The sequence below is a fragment of the Histomonas meleagridis genome (assembly GCF_020186115.1).
Source record: "Histomonas meleagridis strain 2922-C6/04-10x chromosome Unknown contig_51, whole genome shotgun sequence".
Taxonomy (NCBI): domain Eukaryota; phylum Parabasalia; order Tritrichomonadida; family Dientamoebidae; genus Histomonas; species Histomonas meleagridis.
Genome location: NW_027150894.1, coordinates 1,097,645 through 1,121,207, shown reverse-complemented (window position 1 = coordinate 1,121,207; position 23,563 = coordinate 1,097,645). Strand labels below are relative to the sequence as shown.

General features: G+C 29.1%; 6 protein-coding genes across 6 annotated transcripts; 2 read left to right on the top strand and 4 right to left on the bottom strand.

Annotated features, from left to right (window-relative positions):
* Window positions 1-75: 75 nt before the first annotated feature.
* Window positions 76-6,282, bottom strand: GO595_007250 (putative beta-1,4-mannosyl-glycoprotein beta-1,4-N-acetylglucosaminyltransferase; the record flags this gene model as incomplete). Its single annotated transcript, XM_067920693.1, has 2 exons — window positions 76-1,199; window positions 1,773-6,282. 2 exons carry the CDS (start codon window positions 6,280-6,282, stop codon window positions 76-78), a joined length of 5,634 nt encoding a protein of 1,877 aa, XP_067772769.1.
* A 2,732-nt stretch (window positions 6,283-9,014) lies between these two features.
* On the bottom strand, window positions 9,015-12,881 carry GO595_007249 (DNA repair protein rad50; the record flags this gene model as incomplete). The annotated part of the gene is made up of 1 exon (XM_067920692.1): window positions 9,015-12,881. One exon carries the CDS (start codon window positions 12,879-12,881, stop codon window positions 9,015-9,017), a length of 3,867 nt encoding a protein of 1,288 aa, XP_067772768.1.
* A 182-nt stretch (window positions 12,882-13,063) lies between these two features.
* GO595_007248 (PSP1 C-terminal conserved region family protein) lies at window positions 13,064-13,807 on the bottom strand (the record flags this gene model as incomplete). The annotated part of the gene is made up of 1 exon (XM_067920691.1): window positions 13,064-13,807. The coding sequence occupies one exon, from the start codon at window positions 13,805-13,807 to the stop codon at window positions 13,064-13,066; it is 744 nt and encodes a 247-aa protein (XP_067772767.1).
* A 2,115-nt stretch (window positions 13,808-15,922) lies between these two features.
* Window positions 15,923-17,428, bottom strand: GO595_007247 (uncharacterized protein; the record flags this gene model as incomplete). The annotated part of the gene is made up of 1 exon (XM_067920690.1): window positions 15,923-17,428. One exon carries the CDS (start codon window positions 17,426-17,428, stop codon window positions 15,923-15,925), a length of 1,506 nt encoding a protein of 501 aa, XP_067772766.1.
* A 319-nt stretch (window positions 17,429-17,747) lies between these two features.
* Window positions 17,748-18,404, top strand: GO595_007246 (Leucine Rich Repeat family protein; the record flags this gene model as incomplete). The annotated part of the gene is made up of 1 exon (XM_067920689.1): window positions 17,748-18,404. The coding sequence occupies one exon, from the start codon at window positions 17,748-17,750 to the stop codon at window positions 18,402-18,404; it is 657 nt and encodes a 218-aa protein (XP_067772765.1).
* Window positions 18,405-21,763: 3,359 nt separating this feature from the next.
* Window positions 21,764-22,456, top strand: GO595_007245 (uncharacterized protein; the record flags this gene model as incomplete). Its single annotated transcript, XM_067920688.1, has 1 exon — window positions 21,764-22,456. One exon carries the CDS (start codon window positions 21,764-21,766, stop codon window positions 22,454-22,456), a length of 693 nt encoding a protein of 230 aa, XP_067772764.1.
* Window positions 22,457-23,563: the final 1,107 nt, after the last annotated feature.

Genomic DNA, 23,563 nt, shown 5'->3' with positions numbered 1-23,563 from the left:
CTTAAATCAAATTCATCTCGAAAACTATCAGTCCAATAATTTCAAAATATGTTTATTTATATATACAAATATTTTTTAAATTTTCGCGTCATATCTTTTATCATAACCCATATTCTCAAACAGAGATGGATATCTTTCTTTATTACAGTTTAGGAACCAAGGAACAATAAATTGATTTTTACCAATTTCGTTATCCTTTAGCAAAGGGAATCTTTCCGAATAATATGAAATTGTTCTTTTCTTATTATTATTTTCTATTTCATACAAACTCAAACCTTTTTTCATTTCTTCTCTAATTTTTATCAGCGTTGCTTCATCATATTCAGTTTGAGCTATCTGTTTAATAATTCGCGCAGGCAAATATTGATATAACGATAAATGTATTCCACCCAACAAATAATTTTTCGATTTCCCTCTCATTCGTGTTGGATAACGTTTTTGGCTTTTAGCTTGCGCAAATGTGAAAAAAGTTGGGTCACCAAGTGTATCAGGATGTCCTTTAATCGGGAAGTCGGAATAAAACTTCCTTTCCATCATTCCATGCGTAAACCATACGCCGATGTCAACAGGCCCTTTTAATTTGCATGAACGTAATAAGTGTAAGTTGTGTATGCTACAAATTTCATCAGCATCTCCAAAACCAATAATATCATCATCATCAAAGAAATTGGTTTGCGAATTCCATTCAAGAATTCGACGCCAACGCTCTTTCTCTTGATATTCTTCATTAAACCATATGTCAAAATTATGATTTTTTTTCATTTCAGTATTATCAATAAGAAAATGGACAACTTTATCTTTAAATACAGAAAAACGTGGCGTGTTACAGACATCTTCCCAGATAAGCGGCTTAAGAGTTCCTTCATTATGAGCACGATTGGATTCGATTATAAAGATCTTGTCAACAACTGGATAAAGCTCATTTAAATGTATCTCTAAAACATCTACATCAAATCCAAGTTGAATGGCATGCGCAATCTTTGAAAATTTTGACCGCTTTTCACCTGTAAAAGCACGCGGATAAGCGGAACAATTGATATCAGAAAGATTTGGAAGAATCGGTGGCGTACACTGAGGATTAATTGGAACAGATGGCTCAAGCTCAGTAAACTTGGAAATATCAGTATAAAACTTGGATCTAAGATCTTCTGGGAATTGGTGAAAAACATAATAACGATTCCATGGATACCCTAGTACTACTTCTGTAAGCGACCTAGGTTTTGTTTGATTTAAAGATGATAAAGTACTCCCATTAGTTTGTTGCTGAACTTTGATGATTTCGAAATTTAGTAAAGTATTTTTATCTGCTAATTTTTGAATTAGTTGAAAGATGAAGCAAATGTGAACAAGATTAAGTATTATTAAAAAAATTTGATTTTTTGCCTTATCCTTTGTTTGCACTTTGGATATTGGGCACCCGGGAAACCAACAATAACTTTTTGATAGAATGGCCGTTACAATTTCTCGGGCACTCCAAAACATCACCGCCACTTTTTGCTTCCTGAACCGATCAGTGGACTGCCCCATTAACCGCTGTCAGAATTTGTTCTTTCAATTCATTCGGTTTGATACAAAAAGTTCTCTTGTGATTTTGGTGTTTTCTTGAAATAGAAACAAAATGGTTTCGTGGATGTAGCACTTATTATTACATTTTTTAATGCTTCAGAAATGAAAAGTTTCTTGTAGCTATTAAAAAAGAAATTTTCAGATGCATTGAAATATATTTATTTCCCAAATGTAATTTGGTTACAAGAGCTGTGATTCGAGCACACTGTTCTGGGAGAGCTCCAAGTCCTTTCTCCTCTTGCGAATCAATATAAAAGCAACAACTGCACCAACAATAATAAGTGCTCCAACTGTACCACAAACGCCGCCAATAATCGCCTTTTGCTTGGATGAGGAGGAAGAGGAGGAAGAGGTGGGAGTAAAGGTGGGCTCAGGCGTTGCAGTACCTGGTGTTGGAGTAAATGTTTCTGGTGTTGGCGCTGGAGTCACTGTTTCAGTTTCTGTCTCATGTGTAGTTTCTGTTTCAGCTGTTGTTTCTGTCTCATGTGTTGTCTCAGTCTCGTGCGTTGTTTCTGTTACAGTTTCTGTCTCATGTGTTGTCTCAGTTTCTGTTTCAGCTGTTGTTTCGGTTTGTGTCTCGTGTGTTGTTTCAGTTTCGTGTGTAGTTTCTGTTTCTGTTTCATGTGTTGTCTCAGTTTCTGTTTCAGCTGTTGTTTCTGTTTCTGTTTCAGCTGTTGTTTCTGTTTCATGTATTGTTTCTGTTTCATGTGTTGTTTCTATTTCTGTTTCATGTGTTGTCTCAGTTTCTGTTTCAGCTGTTGTTTCTGTTACAGTTTCTGTTTCATGTGTTGTCTCAGTTTCTGTTTCAGCTGTTGTTTCTGTTACAGTTTCTGTTTCATGTGTTGTCTCTGTTTCAGCTGTTGTTTCTGTTTCTGTTTCAGCTGTTGTTTCTGTTACAGTTTCTGTTTCATGTGTTGTCTCTGTTTCAGCTGTTGTTTCTGTTTCTGTTTCATGTGTTGTCTCTGTTTCTGTTTCATGTGTTGTCTCTGTTTCTGTTTCATGTGTTGTCTCTGTTTCTGTTTCATGTGTTGTTTCTGTTTCAGCTGTTGTTTCTGTTTCATGTGTTGTTTCTGTTTCATGTGTTGTTTCTGTTTCATGTGTTGTTTCTGTTTCATGTGTTGTCTCTGTTTCATGTGTTGTTTCTGTTTCATGTGTTGTTTCTGTTTCATGTGTTGTTTCTGTTTCAGCTGTTGTTTCTGTTTCATGTGTTGTTTCTGTTTCATGTGTTGTTTCTGTTTCATGTGTTGTCTCAGTTTCTGTTTCAGCTGTTGTTTCTGTTACAGTTTCTGTTTCATGTGTTGTCTCTGTTTCAGCTGTTGTTTCTGTTTCTGTTTCAGCTGTTGTTTCTGTTACAGTTTCTGTTTCATGTGTTGTCTCTGTTTCAGCTGTTGTTTCTGTTTCTGTTTCATGTGTTGTCTCTGTTTCTGTTTCATGTGTTGTCTCTGTTTCTGTTTCATGTGTTGTCTCTGTTTCTGTTTCATGTGTTGTTTCTGTTTCAGCTGTTGTTTCTGTTTCATGTGTTGTTTCTGTTTCATGTGTTGTTTCTGTTTCATGTGTTGTTTCTGTTTCATGTGTTGTCTCTGTTTCATGTGTTGTTTCTGTTTCATGTGTTGTTTCTGTTTCATGTGTTGTTTCTGTTTCAGCTGTTGTTTCTGTTTCATGTGTTGTTTCTGTTTCATGTGTTGTTTCTGTTTCATGTGTTGTTTCTGTTTCATGTGTTGTCTCTGTTTCTGTTTCAGCTGTTGTTTCTGTTTCATGCGTTGTTTCTGTTACAGTTTCTGTTTCATGTGTTGTCTCTGTTTCTGTTTCAGCTGTTGTTTCTGTTTCATGTGTTGTTTCTGTTTCTGTTTCAGCTGTTGTTTCTGTTACAGTTTCAGTTTCATACTTTTGTCTAATAGATAAGACGAGTGATTTGTTAACGAATTTCATGTCTGTATGAATGCTCGGATCGCAGTCGATGCATTTTTGATAGAACTCATAAACGTTTTCAGCTCCGGATAGCAGATCTATATTCACGTCAACATCACTCAATGCTTTATAAGTGTATTCTACTTCATATTTTGCGATTGTTATTTTCACGTCATCATTGATTTTTACAATTGGTATTGTAAATACGTCACCAGCATATACATTAATAGTAACATTATCATTATGATCAGCAGAACCATAACTTGAAACTGTTACATTACCACAATGATTTAATTCCAATGACTTCCAATTACCATTAATTGAAGCGCCTTCTTTAGTCGTAATGAAATAATTTGGGTAAATGTAACTTGTTCTAAAAGTCACAAATTCATTATCAACAGAAGTAATATTAGCATCAGTTATATAATTTGTACCACCAGTTAAAGTTATATCTCTCGCAGTGAAAGGATATATATAACCAGTAACATTTGTCATTCCATAATACAATAAATAAGTTTGCGTTATACTATCATCGATAGGAAGACCTAAAGGGAATCTTCCATCAGATTTTGAGATTACTGATGTACGATTAGCTTCATCACACATAAATAAATAAGTTTTTTCTTTATTATATGGTGAATTTAAGATAAAGAAACAAGTAGTAGAAGAGTATAAACGATAAAACATTAAAGAAGGATAACTTTCATTATCTGGAATATCGACTAAATAATGTTCTACAATATTAGCTGAGGTATAAATAAAATAATTCGAAGCTTTTTGTAATGTCTTTTGATTAATTGTTATATAATCATTACTTAGTGTTAATGAATATTGTGTTTCAGGAATATAAAGTAATAATGCAGGAGCATCGATGTTTTTGATATAAGGAGCATCATAATAACCACCTGCAACCACACTTTCATTAAATGTATAATTGCCATTTAATGTTGTGATCGTGTCTAAGATACCAAATGCAACTCGCATTTTATGAAGTTTATTTTCGGTGAAGTTAAATTCCTTAAAATGAAATGTTTTCATTACATTATCATTAACTCCATTCGAAACAAAAAGTGAATGACAAATTTTATCGACATTTGTTGAATCGAAAATTATTGAAATGACATTTGTTTCTGCATCTGGATCGAAAATTGAAGGAGAAAATGTTAAATTAATTTGATTCTCAAATGTTTCATTTGGAAATGGTAAAGGATTTAAGTTATTTGATTCGAAATATATTGTAACACCTTTTGTATTTTTTGTTACATGTTTCCACCATATAGGATCTGCATCACTAATGACGTCAGCATAATATATAAATGGATATGTTTCTTTATTCGTATAATATACTCTTAAATATGTGTAAAATGGATTTTCCAAAAGTGTAATACTCAATTGATTATCATCAATGTTTGATTCATAAATAACTCGTTCTTTTGTAAAGACATTTGATTGCTTAATTGACCATGGATCACCTTTTTCTTCATCACCATCAATTATGATTAAATACTCATTAATTTGTAATGAATTAGTTGCACTTATAATTACATATTTCAAATTAACATATTCATCATAAGAACTTGGCTCAAATGAAACAGGCGCATTATAATTTATATCAAGATTATCGATTTTAACTGACTTAAATTGATATAAATTTTCTTCTTTTGATCTTTGAAGATTTGCATATATATTTAAATAACTAGTTTCAAGACTTAAATTTGTTAATGGACTTCCGATATAAAACGTTGATGTCCCTTTAAGTGTTACTTCACAGTCACATTCGATTATTGAATTTTGTGCGTTTTGCATCGATGTAGTATAAATGTTGACTGGCGAATTACTATGTATCGATGATGGTCCTGAATATCGAAATGAAAGTGTATGGATTTCATTTATGGTGGAATTATCAATAAATGTAAGTGAACAATTGTTTAGAATGATTGCTTTAAGTGTTGCTGTGCTTTGTGATGTTGAGATATATACTGATGACTGACATTCAAGTGTAAGAGAATTGGTATCTCCAGGTGAAAGTGTTAAGTTACTGTTCACGAGATTGTAAGAGTTACTGCTAGCAGTGCTAACATTGGTTGTGATGATATTGGAATTATTGGAATATATGTTCACATGGGCATAACAAGGAATAATGGAAATATGCTCAAAGGTGGTGTTATTAATGTATATATTTATGTCGGATATTCTGGGTATTGATATATTTAAAGTTGATATGGAGTCAAAAATAAATGTTACATTACCAAAGAAAACTTCTTTGAAAACTAAGGGAAGCGTGCTAATGATAGTTGTGACCTTGGCAGTGATAATATTTTGATACATGATTTGGCCAATAGCATTTATGGTAAGCTCTTCAACTTCAATATGGCCTGAAATTGATGTTAGGTCATTAAAAATGATTTGGTCGGCTGATAAAATATTACTTTCTGATAAAATAAGTTGTGAATTATCAAGTGTAATAGATTTTACGTTGACCTGTGTTTCAGAACTTTCTTCAACATTGAACACTACATTTTTGAGTTTAAAGATCGATGTAGTTTTTGATAAAATATAAGTGAATGAAATTTTTGGCTTATCTTGAACTAATGAACCATCAACTGTGAGTTCAAAAGAGAAGTTTGAGTCAAGGGAGAAACCTGAGTCTAATATATAAAGTTCTACAGTTGGATTTATCTCATTTCGAATTTCGTCAAATATTGTAACTTCCTGCGATCCACTTGGACAGCTTTCAATTGATGCGCCTTTATAACAATAACTAGATGATGATGAGAAAGCAAATAGAGTATTTAAAAAAAGGAACATGAAAATTCCTTTTTGCTTTCAAATGGTAATTGAATGCTTATCACGTCACTTTCTGAAATTTGAGAAAAATAAAGTTCACATTATTTTGTATAAAATTAAATGTAAAATTAAGAAATTTCCAAGGTTCGTGCAAAATGATAGAAAAAAGCCGACCATTTGAATTCAAATGATTACGTTCGTTTAATCGCTGCCTTTTCTTTCGTTGCAAAACATCAGAAACCAAATCGTTAGGAATGTTCTCTGGGCGAAAAGATATTAAAGATTCACATAAAACCTATAATTCAAATTGAAATATAAACAGCCCCATCATAAGTTCAAGATTATTTTTTTATCGAGCGAACGCAGTGAGTAAAGTTGAGCCATGCAGTAACGATAAGCACACACCTGAGCGAAGCGAAGTGGAGATGTGCTGTGTGTGTACTTTAAGCTTTTTCTTATTGATGCAACTGTTGACTTTGATTGCAAAATGATCAATGCAAGTTTTTGATTAGTCATTCTTCGATTATTTAAAGTCATTATTTCGACATAGGACACAAGCTCTTTTGTTTGTTTAGAAGATCTTCCAAGTTTATTCTTTCCCACAAAAATATTTTCTCCATTTCCTAACATGTTGCGAACCTTATTTACAGTTTTGTGATCTACCCCAAGTATCTTTGCAATTTGCTGATTTGAAAATCCTTTACTTATCATTATTAAAATCTTTGTTCTTTTTACATGTTTCTCTGAAGAAACCTGCCCCATTGTCAAATAACTAACTGTTCCTATCATTCGAGAAACTTATTTGGAACCACTTTAAATCAATTCCGTAAAAATTTTTATTTATATATTCATCAAATATAAATGAAAATAATATTTTCATATATGATATACTGATGTACCCATTTTTGAATGAAGATTTCCACAAAAATTAAATAGACATTTTTTTGATTGAAATTAATATTCATTAGAATATATGTATAAATTATATATAGATAATTTAAAATATTAATAAAAATAGTTTCATCTAAGTAATGATTTCATTCAGTTACATTTTCAACGCTATAAATTAAGTGTTCATTGGATTAATGCATAAGACTAACATAATAAATAGCATACATTGATTTTTAATAAATGCTTTCAAACATATCTCAATATAGTATTTATTATATTTTATTTATCAAAATCGATTGATGTTGCAAAAAGAAATAAAATCATAAGGGAAATATCTTGGTTAAAATAATGAAGTTTTATCAAGCTTTTAGTATTATGGGTAATTAAAACGTAATTTTGCATATATAATTGTTATTGAAATTATGGGAAAAAAACACAATGAATTTTTGACCTCAATCATTTTGATAACAAAATTCTTGTGTATTTATGTATAAAAATGCAAAATGTTTTGAATTTTAGAAAAATAATTCATATAAATTATTTATTTATATTTTTCTAATATATTTATTATGATATAGATATTTCCTTTTTTAAATGCATGTGTGAAAGCTGTTTTTTTTTTTATTCTAATAAATTCCAAATTATATTTTATGATTTTAATTATTTGATATGAAATTCATATAAATTATTTTAATATCATTTATATTTATATCAAGGTCATCTTTTGAAATTAATTTAATAACATTTATTTTTTCATTTTCAATTGCTTTTATGAGTGCTGTTTTAATAGATTTAAAGAAATTTTAAATATTATGTCGAAATTCAAAAAATTTTATAGATATATTAATTAATCAATATATATATTTATAGTATTAATATCAATATTTTTTTGTTTAAGTAATATTTTAACTATTTCTTCATGTAGATGCCCAAATTAGTGCTGTATACTATGATTTAAATAATCTCCAAATATTATTTTAATATTTTAATAATATTATTATTTTCGATCACAAAATGATAAATTAAGTCATTATGTTATTTATTTAAATATCTTTAATGTTAATATTAATTCTTTTTTGTTTAAATAAAATTTTAACTATATCATTTTAACTATTTTCTGATGCCCATATTAGTGGCGTTTTAATTATTTAATTTATTCATATAATATCCAATAAAATCATAAAAATATTTGCTATAGTCAGGAAACGTTTTGAAGACGATACAGAGCTTATACAGGGTCGCAAGAAAAAACGTTTATACTTTCAAAAAAAAGTGGAAAATTGAGATATTTACATAAAACCATCATACGAAAAAGTGGCATTTTTATTATTTTTGATATCTTACAATTCCCATTTATAAATAAAATTAGCTAAAACAAACTTCAGTTGCTTCCTTTGTCATACAGAGGTAACTTTTTTAAGATCATCATATAATCAAAACTAGGTATCATATTTATACTATATGATCTCTTGAATTAAAATTAGTTACATGTAAAAAAATTTATGGGAAAATAATTTTTAATGAATATTTCACATCCCAAACCTATGGGTTGGAAATTATTTAAAGTCACTAATCCCACAAAATTTTGGCTCTTAAGCCCAAGAAAAGCAAGAGAAATAAAAACGATAGAAACAAAAAACAAACTCAGTGAAACCGAACATAACTTTAAATGTCCGTTTAAATATTTAAATAGCACTTTTTATGTTAACCGTTTCGTTGTGAAGTTGAAAAGTACTTTTTGAATGAAACTCTCAATTTCAAAATTTTACGTGCGCTGACAATGACGTTAAAATTTTAAGAGAATCATACAAAATTTAAATTGAATATTTTACACAATCGTTATTTTAGGGGGCCCCAACATTTCACTTCAACACATTATCGTTGACTCTTGAGATCTGACTATATGTATGTTCTCCATCAGACCTTCTCGTGATTTGGTAAAAGTGGTTAAAGAATCCTGACTGCATCAGTTGTTCCACGAATTGGTTACAATGTGTTATGATAATAATTTGGAAAGGCTTTCCTGCATTTTTCTGTCTTGACTCCACCAATTTTATCAATTCCAATGCCAAGTTTTGCATATTTGGCTGGTCCAAATTTGTTGTTGGCTCATCCAATGCTATAACTCCGCAATTGATTGAAAAAGTTTCCGCCAATGCTAAACGTACGATGATCGACGCCAAAACTTTTTGACCGGCCGAACAACGATTGCACATATCCAACGTTATTCCGTCTTTGTGCATTACGACTCTATAATTATAAGAAGCTCTTCCAGTTGCAGCGGGCTCCGCTTTGATTTCTATACCGTCGATATCTTTACCGAAATAAATGTGGTCCCATAACGATTGAATTGTCTCGTTAATTTCGTCCATTTTTTGTGAATGGAATTCTAATAACGTTTCATCTAAAACTTTGGAATATTTCGTTACGTCTGATATTGACATTATAGTTGCCTGAAGTTTAATGTTTGCAGCTGTTAATTTTTCATTTGCGTCATTGAATAGTTTTAGTTCTTCTTGATTCTTCTTTAATTCGGACTTCTCATTACGTAAAGAAGTTTGGATTTCGATTAATTTGTCATGCATTACTTTATATTCTTCTTTTATTTTTGTTATGTCATTAAATGAATTACCTCTTAAGATTTGATTTAATTCATTGTTATAGACTTGAATTTCATTTTGGATTATATCGAATTCTTTCTTTTCATTTAGATAATTAATTTGATGAATTATTGACGTTAATTGTGTATTAATATTACCAAAGATTTCATTATTAATTTCATGTTCTTCTTGATTATTGATATTAATATTGTTTTGTAATGTTTGAATTTCTGTTTTATTTTGATCAATTTGTATCTGTAGTTCATTAATTTGTTGTGGTAATTCACCAGAATTAATTGTCGATAATTCTTCTTGTGATTTACGTAAAATATTACATTGGTTTTCACATTCATTTAATATAAGTTCATAACTTCGTAAGATATTTGATTCGGCTTCGATCTTTTGACTATTTTCTTCTTCTAATTGTGAATGACTTAAATGAATACTTTCACGTTCTGTTTGTATTTGTTCGAATTCTTTTTCTAATTTTTCTTTTTCGTTTTTAATATAATTAATTTTTTCATTTATTTCATTATAATTCTTTTGTTTATCTAAGTTCTTTTGTAACATATGTTTCAAGTTTTGGATTTCCGATTTATTCTTTGAAGTTCGTTGTACATATAATGTATATTCATCTGTTAATTGTTTATGTTTCATATATAAATCACTTTTAATTGATTCCATTTCATTAACTTTATCAGTGATTTCTAAATATGATGGTAAAGAAGAATCGAATTGTGATGATAAATTTGATTCTTCAATTAAGTTATTATTTAATTCATTATTATTATTTAAATATGATTTAATCTCCGGATTTAATGTACGTAATAATTCAAATGAATCATTAACGATATTTAACTTCTCTAAAATTTTTTGCTTTTTATCTTCTAAATTCTCTAAACTTAATTTTAATTCATTGATATGTTGTTGTAATGATTCTCTTTGTTCAATGTTCTTCTTATATTGTTCATATTCTGGTTTTAATAGTTCAAGTGTTTTAAGTTCTTTCTCTGTTCGTTTTATCTTCTTTTCACATTTCTCTAATTTCGTTGGTAAGTTTTGGATATGTAATGAAATTTTATTCTTAATGAATTCGATTAATGAATTTTCATCATTAAATTTTCGTTCACATAATGGACACCAATGAAGTTCATTCGCTTCTTTTTCGAAATTCTTATAAATTTCTTCACTGTTTTGAAATCGAGTAAGTTTATTTTGCGCTTCTGTTAATTCTTGTTTCTTTTGTTTATAGACATCTTCAAATTGATCATCTTGAATAAATAATTGTAATTTCGATTCCGTTTCTTTAATTTGTTTATCACCTTTAATTAATTTGTTTTGATAATTTTCAAGTTGTATTTTGTTTTGCATAATTTCATTTGATATTTTATCACTTTCTAATTTAAGATTTTCATATTCCGTTTTTGTTCCATTATAAACTTTATTAAATGTTTCTTCAATATTATCGACTGTAACATTACCTAAAACTTTCTTAATGTTTTCTAATTGCGTTTCGATTTTTTCTTTTAATGTATAAATCGTTGATTGTAAAAGTGAATACTTTTGTTGAATTGTCGATTGTAATGTACATTTCTTTTGTAATTCGATATATTTATTAGTTTCAACTTTAATTTGTTGTTGTTGTTCTTCATTTTGTTTAATTTCATTTTGAATTTGTTCTTCTGATTTTGTATTACTTATAAATGTTTTATAATCTTCTTCTTCAATATTAATTTTGTTTTGGATTTCATTAATTTCATTTTCATCATATTTTTGTTGATTTAAATCTTTTAATTTATCATTGATTTGTTGTTCATAACTTTTAATTTTACTACTTACCTCAAAATATTTTCCATCAATTCGTTGGATTTCTTTTGATAATTTCTTTGCACTTTTTTTAGTTTTATCTTCAAATGAATCGAATTCTTTCTTCTTCATTTGATATTCTTCTCTTTTCTTTAATAAAACTTCTTCGTAATCTTTCGATTGATATTCTTTTTCAAATTCGGCTAATGTTTTCATATAGAAATCATGTTGCGCTTGTGCGCCGCCCATTAAATTCTTTTTAATGTCAAGTTCATTCCGAAGGTTTTCTGATTCTTTCATTAATTTTTCAAGTTTTCTGTTTTGTTCGACATTAGTATATTTAATTGTTTCTAATTTTCTTTTTAATTCTTTTTGTTTCGTCTCAAGTTCTTCTTTAAGAACATAACATTCATCTGTCGTATGTAAGTCGCCAATGATTTGTGACTTTTCTTCATTCATTTTCTTTAAATAGATTTTGGACTTCTCTTCATTAGCATTAATTTTCCCTTTTAAGTTATTGATGGTTTCACTATGTTGATCATATTCATTGATCTTGTCTTGATAATCATCATGTCGAACTTGAAGATCAGATTGTTCTTCATCAAGTTTAATAATTCGTTTGCGATTGTTCTCAATCTTAGACTGTATCCGTAAATAACTTTCTTGGTTCTTAGTTTGGATACTTGACTCTTTTTCATATGTATTCTTTTCTTCTTTAAGTTGCTTCTCAACTTCTTTAAGTGCTTTCTTTGCTTTCTCATACTTCTCTGCTCCAAATATTTCATCAAATCGTTCTTTAAGTCGTTTGGCAGAATCTTCTAATGGCCAACATGAGTTTTGTTGATCACAAAAAATTACATTTTCTAAGATAGCTGGTGAAACTCCAAGAAGCTGTGGGATTTCAATGTTGGATTCTGTTGAATTTGCAGTCTTTTTAATGGGCGTTGTTCCATCATGATTATCAATTGTAATATGACATGCTTGATTACCAAATGTTGCCCCTGTTTTCTTAAGTGCTGTCTTTACTAATGATGCTCCACGTTGTACTTTGACTGTTTTTCCTGTTGGTGATTCGAATTCTAATGAAACTTCACCATTAATTCGATCTTGATTCCATAAATGTGGATCTGCAACTATCTCCTTTGAACAAACACCAACTGTTGCATATTTTAATGATTCAATGATTGTTGTTTTTCCAGTTCCATTTTCGCCACTAATCAACGTAACAGGCCCATCAAAAGTTATTGTTTGTGTAGAAGGATCTTCTGGATCAGGATGATATGAACGAAGTCCTTTGATTTGCAGAGAAATTAGACTCGACATCCAAAATGAATCAAAAAAGTGAACCTAAAATTCAATGGTAAGAGTGAAGTCACTTTTTTTGATGCGGCTTTAAACGTTCATCGATGTTTCCTGATTTTGTTTGATAAAAAAATTAAAAATAAAATTAGAGAGAAATGCGATTTATTTCTAATGTATGTTCTTCTATTTTAGTATTAAATATTTCATGGTTTTTCTGATACACAGCACATCCAAATTCGAGTGCCAAATACCTTGAAAAGAGTGCGAACAAGAGTTCTGAAGTCGATGTAATGTGACGAGGTATAATAAAAGGTAAGCTTTTTTCCATAAAATTGGAATTCTGCACCAATTATTTTCATCGGCAAAGCATATTCTATGACTTTTGCTTGGCACAACTCAAGTGCTCTTAACTCTCTTTCTGCTTTTTGTTGGAGTTGATCAATTTCATATTGTTGAGCAATTCTTAATATCATTTTTGCTGATCTTTGATCACGTGGGGAAGGCTTCGTAACTATTCCTACTACTACTCCAATATCATATCCACGATCAGCCTCAGTTAAAACATAATCACCAATTTGAATTTTTAAATCTTGGTTTGTATAAAAGCAAGAAGATCTATACATGTTAAATTTAACCGTATAGTAACATGATTTTGCATAGTTGCCATCTGTTTCAATTTCACCTTGGAATTGAAAATCAGCATGTTGATTTAGATCATCATCATCATTTGAAGGAAAGTCCATATTTCGAGCTGAAACTGGAAGGGAACTTACTTGCCTTGAAAAATAAACATTTGGATTTACAAGTGTGAATTTTTTTTTTGGAAATTGATTTGTTTCTCCATCTTCGCACATATCTCTTAATGTAGATGGAAGTAACGCTGACATTGAGTGATTCATTTGAGGTTCATCATTCCCCGGGGAGTCGTTCCAATTTGTTTGGGTCATTTTATCTGTGTGCTCAAACAAAACGGTTATGTTTTTAATTCCAATTTTTTATTTTTTTGAATATTTTCCATTCAAAAAATTCAATATAACGTTTTTTAGAATAATGTTTTTGATGATCTAATTTTGCCAATTCTTTTGAGATTTTAATGTGATCTCATCATTTACGAATTAAATTTGATCTAAATATTGTGGAAATTGTTTTAGCAAGTCGAAAATTCTTTTTGTTCTCCTAAAAACGAACGTGGGAATGGCCATTAAAAAATTTTTTTACGATTTTTTTCTGAAAAAATAACAACTTTTGTGAACAACGGTTTCTTCACAAAATTTCTGTTCGACCAACGTACCGGCCGAAATTCTGGGGTCGATGTTCAGGCAAAAGAACACGGAAAGTCCATGTAAATTAATTTATAAGATGAATGTTATGAATGCCATTATAAACAAATGATGTTGTTTTAAGAAGTGAAAAAACATGTGGTTTTCAACCAAAATTGCCGGAAAAATCAGTCAAAATATCATATTACACTTGAACGTATCAAATGAACAAATGCTATTGGTTTAAAGCTATAAACAAGCATACAATTGTGTAATGTGGTACCTATGCATCATATTGTAATTAATGAAATCATTATTTTAATCGTAGCTCACGCGTCACCTTTTCGAAGTAAAGCTTAAAATGAAAAGCCACAACCTTATTTTTTACCAATAGATGTTAGTGCATTATCAGATACTAAGAGGTCTTATCCGAAGGCTCCTTACAATCGATCCTGCTGAGTGACATTTCTTTTTACAACAAAAACATTATTTATTTTCATTGGAAAAGATAAAATTATTTTTATCTCATTTGAGATTAACATTAATGATACAAGCGAATTCGCTTTAACAGCGCCACCTAAAGCTATTGGTCATCATTGGAAGATAATTTCAAAATATTTTACTGAAAGAAATTTCATTTACAATGCAAAAACAGATGGTTTACTTCATTGCGAAGAAGACAAGGAAATTGTCTTCAAAAAGAACTATAAAGTTTGTTGGAAAATAAATTAAAACATAAAAAAGATTTTAGAAACTATTTCGACATTAATCTCCTTGTCAATTTTAACAAGTTTACAAAAATTTATTTCAATTTTCAATCTGTTGTAATGTAAAATTATTTGAATACTGTTTAAATATGTATATATATATTGAAAGATTCGGATGTATAAGATTTTGTTTATTATGATATTTGGGTATATTTGCTTTTCATGAGACATTTAACTTTGAATATGTTAATAGTCAAAAAAAGTTAGAATGTCACTTTTTAGTTATCCCTTCCGAAAGTGGGAACAAAGAACCATCATCAAATATTGTTCTCTCTTAGGACAAGGCAGTAAACAAATATATGATAATTTGGTATATATGTATACCACATATATCAATAGCAATAAAGTATATTCAAAATCCTAGGATTTTTGATCAAAAATTGGCTTCATAGGTTCAAAAATTTAATTTTTCATGTATGGGCGAGGAACTTACAGGAAGACCCACATTGGACCTTGATTCTTTATTTCGAACTACCTCCAAAAGTTCCCATAATCTTCTGCAAAAAATAGCACAGAACTTCTACATCTCACATCATATCGTTAAAAAAATCCTTCAAAAAGATCAGCAGATGATAAAATTTCCAAAAAAGTTAGTACCGCATGAATCTTTTAATTATTCTTCACATAATGATAAAATTTTCATGAGTTAATTTAGACAATGGTATGTTTTTTATTTAGGTCAACAATCAAAAAAATTTAGCGGGTCTTTAAGAGGCTTTGTCACCCCTTGCAGACATTTTTGTTCCATATTATGGAGTTTAAGAGCACATCCTTTTTGGACTTAATTCAACGCCTTATTTAAAAATATTATTTTGATATATAAAATCATAATAATAAATATTAAATAAATTTCTTTATCATTAATATCAATTCCTTCAACATTAAACGTAATACTGCCGATGAAACATGTTTCATATCTTAACACTATTATCGGAACTCGATGTCGTTAAGATCATTTCAACAGATGATAATTTTATTTGCTCGCTTTAAGCTGTTGTAATTCTTTTGACATTTTTTCAGTAAAGACGATTTTTTTTCATTCAATTTCCTCGAATCCATCAGAAATTTCCGTATCGTTCTCAATTACGATTATTTCTTTTTCTTCGATTCTATTTTCGTTTTCGGTATTATCGATTGATATTTCAATTACTTCGTCATCACTATTATTCAATTTTTCAAGTTCTTTTAATCTTGCTTCCAAAGCTGCGATACGTGATTTATATGAAACTACATCAGCCATTTCATGTGCATTTTTGGCGATTTGGTTTTGTAATGTTTCAATTATTTTTTCGCATTCGTGAATATGATTTTGTAATTCTGTTGAATCATCATCAATAAAATCAACAGAATTCATTTCTTCCAAAATTTTAATCCTTTCTTTTAATTCGGCATTTTCCGTTTCATTTTCATTTAGTTTCTTTTCTAATAAAGAACACATTTGCATCAAAACTTTTATTTTTTCATCTTTCGTTTGTAATTGTATTTCATTCGCTTCAATTATTTCATTTTGTTTATTTATAAACTTTGTAAGTTCGTCATTTCCTTGACAAGCTTCTTTATATTTTTGCATTGTTTTTCTTGTTGCTTCTTCAAATACTTCAATTTTCTTCTTTAGTTCTGTTTTTAAAATTTGATTTTCATTTGTTATCTCTAAGTTTCGTAGTTCAATTTCAGTTATCTTTTCGGATCTTTCATGGAAATCTTCGATTTGTTGTATTAAAATTTGGTTTTGCTGTAACAAATCTTTTAACTTTTCATGCGCAGTCATGATTTGCTTGGTAAGTGTTACATTATCATCATGAAGTTTTATGGATTCTTCTGTTGTCGTTTCTTGATTTTTCATAAGTTGTTCCATTTCTGATATCTTTAAGTTGAGCTTCGATATTAATTTTTCTTTTTGCTTATTATCTTCTTTGATTTCATCAATTTGTAATAGTTTTTGAGCATATTCCGAAAGAGTTTTTTTAAGATTTGTGTTTTCTTCTGAAAGAAATTTGTTATTCTGTTTTATGTCTTTTGATTCTTCGATTGTAATACATTTTTTCCATATTTCATTAAGTTCGTTTTCAAGTTCTTCAGTACGATGAATAAGTGACTTATTTTCGCTTTCAATTTTTAACTGTGATTCAGAAATTTGTTTGTTTTGGATTTCTAAATTTTGATTAACTTCTTTAAGATTGGAAATTTCATCGAGTAACTTCTTGTTTTGATCTAGCGTGAGTGAGTTTTGCTTTTTTAGAGTGCCATATTCGTTTTCAAGTTTTTCAAATTGCTCTTTCCAAATATATTCCATTTCACTTTGGAGATTATTTTCTATTGATTTTTTATTTTCTTGTTTCAGTTCTTCATTTTCCACTTTGATATTTTCTAGTTCAATTGTTAAGTCTTCCTTTTCGATAAGAATCTCATTGATTTTATCCTTTAATTCTTCAATTATAAAAGATGATTCCTCAATTTGTTTTTTCATGTTTGCTATCTCTGTTTCGTATTTATGATCAATATTATTGAAGCTATTTGCTTTTGTTTCTTCATCTTTTTCCATTTGTTTCTAAACGGTCGTTTCAATGCAAACAAACAGAAGAGGAAGCATAAGCGACACAATTGATATATCAAAGACAAAAGCAAAATCATTTCCAAAAGTTAAACAACCAGATACTGTTATAAGTATTGATGCATCACAAAACTTCATTCAATTTTTTCCAAATCTCGAAGATTTTACAAGTCTTCAACATTTAAATCTTGCAAAAAATGAGCTCACAGATCTCTCAAATCTAGGCGAAATTTTGCATCTCAAATTTTTAGATATCAGTAATAATCATATTACTTCGATCGAATTCATAGAAAAATTGCCAAACTTAGAAATGCTAAATGCTTCATCTAATGAAATTCAGTCAATAAGCTGTGCATTTCCACCACATCTTTTAGAATTAGATTTATCCAATAATCAACTTTCATCTTTAGATTTTCTTGAAAATGAAGAAAAGGTACCAGTTGATCTTGAGCAGCTTAATGTAAGCGGCAATAAAATTCGAGATTTAATTGAACTCCGTTTCATTTCCCTATTTCCAAAATTACGATTTTTAAATATTGGCCTTTTAAAACAAGAGCAATCGAATCAAATTCTTGAGTTTGTAAAGCATCTTTGCCCATCGCTCGAGTTTTTTGATGATGCTGATTGCTTCGACTTTGATGGAAATGACTTCAAAGAAGACGAACTGCTTCCAATTCTTATTGGAGGCTCGGAACAACGCCTCCAAAAGTATTTGTTTAGTAGTGACATCATTGTGAGCTGGGATAAGCCATATTTCATACCTTTTAATGATGCAAATATATCTGATTCAGCAGAAAAAGTCAAAAAGTTGGAGAACCAAATTAACACCATTGAACGCAGAGCACAAGACACAGATTCGTATGAGCAGCTGAGAGATGAAATAGCGACTTTGAGAGAACAGATGTCGAAATTGGCGGAACTGTTATTTGTGCATGATCAAGCGCTGAGAGAGATATGGAACAAATAGCACTGTTGTTTAAAAGGTACTTTGTTTTCTGAAATATTTAAACGCGACTATTTTATATGAATAAATTATTATATTAATTATCTTCTTGCTAAATTATTTTACTTAAAAAAGGAAATATTCATTTGTTGAAGATACAAATGTCAAATTCATTGTACTTTTTTTAAACAAATTGGGAAATTTTTTTTAATTTAAGCCAAATGATTTAGACCATATTAATAATTTTTATAGAAAATGAAAAATATAAAACAAAAAGGTAAATACAACATTTACTTTATTGCTTTAAATCCAGAAATTATTTTATTTTTGATTACAAATTTTAAGTGATAAATACTTTTTGTAGCAAAGAATTACTTTACATGAAAATTATTAAAAACAAAATCGTACGAAAGTTTTTAAAATAACAATTACAATGCTTCATTCATTTTTTTGATTTGATCTATGACAGACGCAACTGAAATAATTCCGTAATCCAAAGAAATCGAAAGTTTCAACTGCGAAAATATTTTCAGCACTCTATCCAACGAATCTGTACAAGTTATTGGTGACTTAGCGAACACCGGAATCAACAAAGTGAAAATATCATCAAATGATATTTCCAAGAAATTGATATCATTATGAATTTTTCTTATTCCGTTTTCCACGTTTTCTATTGCAACAAACATTGCATTTCCCATATCAATAGGATTTATATAGAATTGCAGCATAAAAATTTGTTGTGATGCAATTTCAAATGATTTAATTTCTTGAAAAATTTCATCAAATGTTTTCAAATAATTATCTGTTCCTATAATTTCTTCTGTAACTTTTAAATCTTTGGGAGTTAGCTCAATTATATCTGTACATTTTTTAATGAAATCTTCTTGATTTTCATTAACAGAAAATATGTTTTCATTTTCGGTATAATATAAATCAAAAAGAATTCTTATGGATGCACATCTTAAAATTAAAAATAAACTTTGGTTTTCAGCAAAATGATCACTTAAAATGCTGAAGAACGTTAAGATAAAAGTGTCAAAATTTTCAAAGTCAAAATTTTCTATGTCTTTGTTTGGTTTTGGTGGCAATGTTCTGTTCGAAATCGATGACTTCCCTCGAGTAGTCTGAGCTTGAGCCCAAAGTAAAGTACCAACTGAACTAGCACGCGAAACTTTAGGCTCATTAAATATGTTGTGTGAGATGATTGTTGGATATTGTGGCATTTTAGAAACAATTTGTTGAAATTTGAGAATGAGATTATTCCGAATACAATAACAATATAAACAATCATCAAAAGAAGACATTGGAACATAACGTTTTTTAATATCTACAAGTTCACTAACTGATTGTAAAGATTGAATAAGTTCTTCTGTATGAATCATAGGAATACGATAATCATCTTTATGAAGTTGACAATAATTCTCAAGTGATTTCATCTTGAATTTAAGTTGAACATGCTTGTTGGTTTCTTCGCGTGATTTTAATGATTCAAGAAATTTGTCATATTTTATCATATAAGGAGAATTGTTTTGAATGGATTGGCTCAGGAAATTTTCAAACTGTGAAAGTTTTGTCGAAGCATTAGCATAATAATCATGTAAAGATCGATGATATTTTAGTGATATTTTTTTGTATTTATTTAATGCAAAAATAACTTTGTTTTCAAGATATTCTGATATTACAATTTTTGAGATTGTATGTAAACTAATATTTTCAGCTTTCATATCTTTATCAAAATCATTATGAAGAATTCGAAAACTTTCCTGATAGTTTTTCATTTGTTTAATTATTTCGTTGGATTTCTTACCATTTGGAGGATATGCTTCAAGATAATCTACAAATTGCAAATCAAGTGGAGCCTCAACAGATTTAAAAATAAATTTTCGCGGGATTCTCACAGATTCACGAGACCTCTCCTTTTTTATTGAAAAATTTCTTTTGGCGACTTTATGCGCCAAGTTCATTTTTTTTGTCTTTCTGTGTAAAGATATGAAATTCCACTTTTTGTATGGTTGGATACAATCATCGAATGATTCAATTTGCTGAATCACCAAAAATTTAATTTGGGAACAACAACTGAGTTTATGAAAATAAAATGTGCAAAATTAATAATCTAGAAGAATTAGGAACTAAATGTATTCAATCAAGTAATTATGAAATTTTGTTATATTTAAAACAAAAATTACAGATGAAATTATTAATGAATCCGATTCATTAATAGTTATAATTTCAAAATATTATATAATATTTCTTAAAATTATTTGATGTAATATTTGTAAATATAGTAACAAATGGATTTATTGAAATTTCAATTGATATCAATATTATATGTTTTTAATTGTAATAAATAATTTATGTGTACAAACATTTTTTTGTTTAAAAATTATTTAAAACATCTATCTATTTTATATTTTATTAAAAATCAATATAAATCGTTTTTAATTTTCATTTTTTTCTTCTTTTTCTTCTTCTTCCTCTTCTTCTTCATCTGATTCATCTTCTGTTTCGCCCACATTAAGGAACTGCTGGTGCACAGAGTTAAGCATTACTGTTCGCAATGTGTCTTCTGTTTCTTTTTTAGCTTGTTGAAAACATTTGAAATATAAAATTAAATTAAAAATTTGGATCAAAAGAATGCACAAAGATAAAATAAATTGTTTTACATTAAACAAATTATATATACTTGATCCAACCCAAAATATGGATTCAAAAATTAATGTAGCCCAAAATAAATTCGAATTAATCGAAAGTGGTACGAATGGATCTCCTTCAAATGAAAAAGTGACAAAATTTGAATTTTGCGCTTCAGTTGGTGATTTAAGACTCCATGTAAGGCCAACAAGTTTATAACTAAAATATCGTCTACATAGAAATATATCAAGAAGTACTAATAAAATTGATAGTAATGAAAATATGAAAAATGGTAAATATGAAATTAAAATACTATGAAAAAAAATTGGAAGTAGTTTGAAAGTTAGATAAAGAATTAAGGTCGCTTGCGTGTTGTCACCAAGTTTTGAATCAATTAATGTTGTTTGATCATTATCTTCCATTTGTTGAAAATTTTAAAGAGTATTCACTGCATAGTTAAAAAATTGACATATTTTTGTTTCTTTTGTACTTGATTCGTTTTTCCGTAAAATAAGTAATGAACAAATCCTATGTCATTTTGGTCCTTAAGGCACTTTAAAAAAAATAGAGTTTTTCAAAAAAAAATTGGCATATCAATTTATTTCTCATTTTGTCAAAAATTAAATTTTTAAGAAGCTCAATAAAAACTAAACACGAAAAGCGAATATCAACTTATTTTATTGGGAAATGTTCAACTCTTTTCTTTTTGCTTGAAATTGGCCAAAGAAACTTGTGCGTAAAAGTGACAATCGATGTTTCCTTTGTTTTTTTCATTATTCTTACAAATAATTTCTTCTAGGCGTACAATATCTCAGATTTTAGTAGGAAATTGGAGTGGTGAAATTACTTATTCTTCTGATAATTCAAATTTTCCAATTGATTTTATCATTTCAGAAAAAGAAAATCCCAATCATTTACAAGCATCTTTTGGCAATGACACAGCATTGATTAATCTTAGCGACAAAGATTTATCAGGAAATATCACATTCTATGAAAGTGTTTATTATTTCAATTTTACATTAAAAGCACCTCCTTTTGTCTCAAGTGACATAGATCTCGAAGAACATGGTCTTGTTCATGTTCGAATTGCATCATATGAATCCATGCATGTTACATATACAGATGGCGAAAGAACATTTTCAACATTTATCAGAAAACAAATTTCCGAAAGTGAATCGAAATCAAACATTCTGAACAATTGGAAGCCAATTATATTGGTTGCGTTTATTGGTTTACTACAATGGGGATATCAATATTTCACAAAACGATTCACAATCAAAGAATACAACAGACAACGACAAAAAGAAGCGAAGAAGAAAGAGGACGAAGAAAAGGAAAAGAAAGAAAAAGAAGATAAGGATGGTGAAGAAGAAGAAGAACAGAAAGAAAAGCCTGAAATAAAGCCTCCAGAGCCAAACGCAGAAGGAAAGATAAAAGCAGATTAAATTTTAGAGCTAAAAACTATCAATAAAATCTAAATCATGAATTTTTTTCAAAATTATAATAATGAATCCACTAGTAAAATTTGCAAAAAACAACTAATTTAAATTATATATAATACTTTTTAAACAAATTATACAATTGGTTCACTGAATCTATGTAATTGAGAATTGAGGTTTGGCGCAATAAACGAAACTTGTTCCCCACGAAGAAACATTAAATCATATGACTTTTGAGTGACTTTTCCATTTTCATTTTTTTTTTCAATTACTGGACTAATTATCAAATTCGTGGATTGATCACAAACTCTGAGACAACCTTCATATACAATTTCTTCAGGTGTCATTATGACGACGTCCTCTGATGTTAAAATTTAAAAATACGTCCAATGAAGTCAGCTCCAGACATTAAGTATATTTTAACGGTCAATCATTATTAGGAGCGCCCCATAACACCGATCATTCAAACGGTCAACAATTCGCAAAACAGAAAGAGACCGTTAAAATGTATTCTATTTTAGTTTCCAAAAATTTTTAAATTAAAAATTAATAAATATAAATTTACATTTAATAAGTAAATAATTTTAATAACATTTTCCTTTATAATTCCTTTTGGTAATTTTTCAATTTTTCATTACCAATTAATTTTCTATGATTTCTTCTAATTTCAGTCAAATTATAACTAACAGTAAAAGTCATATTAGCAATGTTATTTGCTTCCTCTTCCAAATCCTCCCATTCTTCAATGTATTCTTTTGCCATTTCAATTTTTGGCACTTTTGTCTTTGGGTTATTTGCCAAATCGATAATCAGCGCGTTATCCTTATCAAATTCGCTGCACCACGTACAGCACCACAACCACTTCTTCGGCAGTGACATAATTGGTACTACATCTTGTAAATCATTAGGCAAATCTTGATCTAAATTTGCCAACGATTTAGGATTTCCAGCCAACTTATTATAATGTTTCCTTAACTTATCACCAGCGCTCATTCTTCTGAATCGATCCAAATCTACCACGAACATTGCCGAGATATGATAATTTTTTCCGTCCAATCTCTTTTTCCAATATCCCTTATTCCAGAACTGATATTTCCTCATATCCTTTCTATT